A 5,254-nucleotide genomic window follows, 5' to 3' on the forward strand; every position below is an offset into this window, starting at 1 on the left:
AAAAAAAAAAAAAAAAGAAAGAAAGAAAGAAAAGAAAGAAAACTTCATAGAAATGTGCTGTAACCAGTGAGTAAAATGCTCCCAGAAGAGGGGACCAAAAGGTCCTCTTTCTGCCTAAGGAGTACATTATACTCATCAATTCTCTTAGGCACCACTAAGTCACATCACTCTGGTTCTAAAAAATCTGCAACAGGTCCTCACAGGCACATCCAGAGCAGGTGACTCTGACGGGCACTGAGGCCCTGCGAGCTAGTCCCAGCCTGCCTTTGCCCTCCACTCATCCACAGGTGGGTACAACAGTTCTGGCCAATGGTGACTTGTGCAGCACATCCCAGAGCGCCTGGAATTTACTACCCCTGTGCTTGCTCACATCAACCTTCTTGCCAACCTGGGGCCACCAAATGTGGTTGTTCAGCACACAAACTGTGCAGCCATATGTGGGAACTCTGTCTATCCAACAAAATACCTCCCATTTTAGTGGATTACAAGTGATTTTTCCAAAATATTTTCTGTGTTTTCCACAAGTCAGAACCAGGAAATGACATCTTATCCACCTGTGTACCCACTCTAGTGCCTACCCCAGGGATTCTCCTAGAAGCAGGAACTCAAACAATCTTTTCATGGTTAAATAAAAGACGTATTCCTTGAAAAAAAAAAATGGTGGAATGTTGCTTATGATGGTGTGCCTCTTAACCCAACAACAGCAGTCTTAACAGCAAGACCTGTAAATTCTAACTTTAAAATGTTTCTCGGCCAGGCACAGTGGCTCACGCCTATAATCCCAGCACTATGGGAGGCGGAGGGGGGTGGGTCACTTGAGGTCAGGTGTTCAAGACCAGCCTGGCCAACCGGAAGAAACCCTGTCTCTACTAAAAATACAAAAATTAGGCAATCCCAGCTACTTGGGAGGCTGAGGCAAGGGAATCGCTTGAATCTGGGAGGCAGAGGTTGCAGTGGGCTGAGACTGCACCACTGTACTCCAATGTGGGTGACAGAGCCAAGACTCTGTCTAAAAAAAAAAAAAAAAAAAAAGGTATCTCAAAGCTATACAGTCTCCCTAGCTCTACTGCCAGATCTTACTCTCGGTATAGTTTCATCTCTTACCTCTGTACTATTCTCCCTGCTTCTGCCCTTCTCCCAGAATTTATTCTCAGCAAATCAGCCACGGAGATAGGATGGTTACTCTCTTACATAAATCCCCCAGTGTCCCCAAGCTGCTTCTTATCCTGGCCTGTGAATGATCAGGTTCCTGCTTATAATGCTGGGTTTCTTCAGTTTCTACCTACCTTCACTAAATACTAAATACTCTTCAGCCACACAGGCCTTCTTCAGGTCTGCGTGCTGACTGTTCCCTCTGCATCAAACGCTCTTATTCTAGATTGCTGCCCAAGTTGTTCCTTCTCATCATTTAGGACTCAGTCAGCTCCAGTGTCACCTCCTAAGATGCTTTCTTTAAACACACTATCTTTAAAAGAACCCCATTGTTACTCTCTATTGCAAGCTTGCATCTGTAGTAGTAAAAGCAATGAAGAAACAACCTGCAGTTATTTTTAAAGTGTGTCTAGTTAGTTTAGCCTGTCTCTCCAATTAGATTGTAAACTCTGTGTCAGTAAGAATCATACTACATACTCAATACTTGAAACAAGATAGGTATTCAAATACTTACAATTTGATATTGAGGCAAACCGGGCATAAAACCAAGTTTTAGAATCAGGATCATATCTTAAACACTTAGGGGCATTAGGACGATGCCAGACAAAGATATTTGGACTCTTCCACAATTAACACCCAACATTTAGAACTACTGGACTGAGAAGTTTCAAAATCACATTTCCTTTAAAAAAAAAAAAAAGGCCCATTCATCCGTATTGTGAGTGTATATGTAATTTTAAAATCCAATGAATTCAAAACCAGGGGCTCCAGAAGGAAACAAACTAGTAACTATGCTGATGCAACACTTTAAGAGAGATTTTATAAACTATACTTTCTCTAATTTCAATAAAAAACAGAAAATTCACACCATTTTTAGTAAAAACGTAAAAATATCCAACATCTGTAGTTATTCACCCATTCAGTGAATTAAAAAGGCTATTTCCTGATGGGGGAGGATAGTATGACCTATGCATGCCATCACTGTTCCTTAGTTTAATCTTGCTTTACCTTTCACCTTCTAATAACGATTTTTTAAGTGCTTAAGAACTTACCATAATGTGATTGAAATGCCTGTGGTTTGACAACCTGATTACAGTCGTTACACACCACCAAGTAGAAATCATCATGGGCTGGACAGAAACCAAATATTGGCATGTCTGCAACACAGAAACAGAGCATCACTCACTCACCTGGTTCTGACTGATATAAAACCATTTTGGGAAACAATACCTTCTAAAGGAGTTGCCTTATTACAAAGTGTACCAGGACAAATAAACTGATGTGGTACACCATCACTATTAAATAGAAAGAAATCAAATCAGGCTTACAGAGACACTTTAAAAAGGGTTAAAGTGCACCAAAAATCATTATGAGGTAAAACAAACAGTCTTTTAAGTGCGAACAATGAATACATTTACACAATAAAGCAACATTAGATGAACGCTACCAAGAGTTAAGGGAAAGAATCTGCAACCATACAAAATGCTTAGTAATTCACAAAGCTGTACCATCTAATGGTTTTATTTGTTTATGCATTCTATTCTGACTATCTAGTTACTGGGTTCCATGGAACAAGAAAGAAAGGGAGCAGAGATTTCACAGAGGAGTAAAATTGCTGGTCTGCCAGCATGTAACATAAAGAAAATTATTTTCATATATTTTTTCCAAGTCATAGCAACCTCTAGTCCTTTTGCTTACATACTGATGCCGCCATAAAGACAGACTCAACCTTATCACAAACAGCATTTCATACATTAATCAGTTTGGTTACCAGATTAGGGTAGGATAGATATGAGCTGTTTGTTTAACAGTAAAACTAAACTATCTGCATACACATGAAAACTAAAAGTAACTTGATACCTGGTAAATATGGTTAACTAAAACATCTCAACCATGAAAAATTAATTATGAACAACAATCTAGGGAACAGAGCTAAAAGTTCAGATCCAGAATCAAACTTTTTAAGTATTTCAAAATCAGTAGATTTTAAACAAGTATTTTATACTATATGCACTACTTCGAATAACTGCAATGAATGGATAATTGGCACACTTCAATTTAAAAAAATGTTTTAGTAGATCAAACACCAACTTTAAAGGGCAAGGAAGAAGATCTTAAAAAGCTGGTTAGTGTCTGCTTTCTTCTCTATGAAGATTTAATTTCACACTCCCTCCAGCTAGGGAGATACTGGTGGTTTTAAAGGGAGAAGAAAATTCCCTAAGGAGATGTCAAGTGATGATAACCTCTAAAATATCAAATTACTGATAAAATCTACACATGGCTATAGCTTGAATTTTCTTAAATAGTTTCTACGACACTGAACTGCACAGATAGCCAGCTATAAATCTGAAATATACTAGGGTCCAGCACGATTTAGGGATGTACTTGCAGCACTGAGTAGTTTCTATGTGCTATTATCTCGTTTTATCCTCACAACTACTTAGGTAGATATCATTATAACCCCTCTCTAAAGAAGAGAAAACTGACTCACAGAGAGTTAAGGTACTTTGTCTAAGGTCAGTACCTGGAATTCAATTCTGACTTATAATGTGGCTTGGATTTCATAACTCTTGAAGACCAGAGGAATAATGATATCTAGAGATTCCTTCCAGATTTCAATGTCAATAAACTAGAATGTCAGGACTGATTATCTTTGACTATATAAACTGATTAGATAACATAAGAAGTTTCCAGTAGACTACAGACTTCTGTGCCTAGGCTTATTTAATAAAAAATAAGAGCCAAACAATATGCTATTTTCCTTGAAAGCCTGCCCACATTGAGTTAAATATAGTACATGTGGGAGAAGGGGAAAGGTTATATCCATGCAACGATATACATGTAATAAGTCATTTTCCCAGATTATAGTTTCTTGACATGACATTTCATTCTGAAAAATAAAAATTTAAAGTAGTTTACCATAAGTTCCATTTGCTTCCGTGCTAAATGCCTCTGATACATCTAAATTACAGAAATGGCCTAACATTCATAATTTACTACTGAAAAGTCTGAGATAGATATCAAATAAACAATTTGTTTAATGAAATCAACTCAGTTGGTTTTATTATTAGATAGCAGTTAAAATAGTACTAAATAAACAGTCTTAGTTTACTTTTAGGTCTCTGTAATGTGCTGCTGGTGGTCTCTGTGATTCCCTCAGTTCTGAATGTAAAGCAATGTTGGTTAACATAGATCACTTTGCCAGATACCAGATTATTCTGTGGACTAACCCCTTACCCCTTTAAAAATAAAGCAATTAAGAGAAATAAAAACCTAAACTGATCCTTTCAAATAATCAGGATTCAATTTGTCACATGATGCTTATGATGTACAAAACTATTCTTTTTTACTCTAGTTCCTTTGATCCTTTTCTGAGACTTATGACTAGTAAAACCTATAAGGAACCAGGAATGTACATGTCTGTAAAAAATTCTATTTCCTCAATAACTTAGGATCAGTTGCAACTGATGATGACTATAATGATAAACAGCTAACATCACTATGTGCCAGGTCCTATGCCAAGCAGTTTTTATATGGTTTATCCCATTTAACCATGGGTTTATGGGTTTATCCCATCTAACAATAACCCTACAAAATAATCTCCATTTTACGTATGGAGAAACAAACTCATTTAACATTACCCAGCAAGAAAGTAGCATGACCAGGACTCTGGTTTGTGTGACCAGGAAACTTGGTTCTTAATTTCTCAGGAGCACACTGAATCTCTCTAAAAAGCATGCACACACACACCCCCGCTCTGTGGAAAGAAACACGGTATACTTAAACCCAGTTCATTCTACTCTATGAAACTGAGTTCCTTAGGCAGGGCATAGTGGCTCATGCCTGTAATACTAGCACTTTGGGAGGCTGAAGAGGGCAGATCTCGAGTTCAGGAGCTCGAGACCAGTCTGGCCAACATGGTGAAACTCCATCTCTACTAAAAATACAAAAATTAGCTGAGTATGGTGGCAGGAGTCTATAGCCCCAGCTACTCGGGAGGCTGAGGCAGGAGAATCACTTGAACCTGGGAGATGGAGGTTGCAGTGAGCTGAGACAGCACCACTGAACTCCAGCCTGGGTGACAGAGTAAAACTCTGGAAAA

At 38.2% G+C, this 5,254-nt stretch overlaps 1 protein-coding gene across 9 annotated transcripts in view; it reads right to left on the reverse strand.

The window, feature by feature from the left end:
* The window catches only part of ATXN7 (ataxin 7), a 136,331-nt gene that overhangs the window by 47,241 nt on the left and 83,836 nt on the right, over positions 1 to 5,254 (reverse strand). For 8 of the 9 annotated variants that reach the window (XM_037738031.1, XM_037738032.1, XM_017527352.2 and 5 more), the window contains one exon: positions 2,205 to 2,309. The exons of the other annotated variant lie outside the window; for it this stretch is intronic. In XM_037738031.1, coding sequence (XP_037593959.1) covers positions 2,205 to 2,309 — 105 coding nt within the window. The remainder of the gene's footprint in view (positions 1 to 2,204; positions 2,310 to 5,254) is intronic. 9 annotated transcript variants of the gene reach the window in all.

Source organism: Cebus imitator, unplaced genomic scaffold (genome assembly GCF_001604975.1).
Source record: "Cebus imitator isolate Cc_AM_T3 unplaced genomic scaffold, Cebus_imitator-1.0 Scaffold48, whole genome shotgun sequence".
Lineage (NCBI taxonomy): Eukaryota > Metazoa > Chordata > Mammalia > Primates > Cebidae > Cebus > Cebus imitator.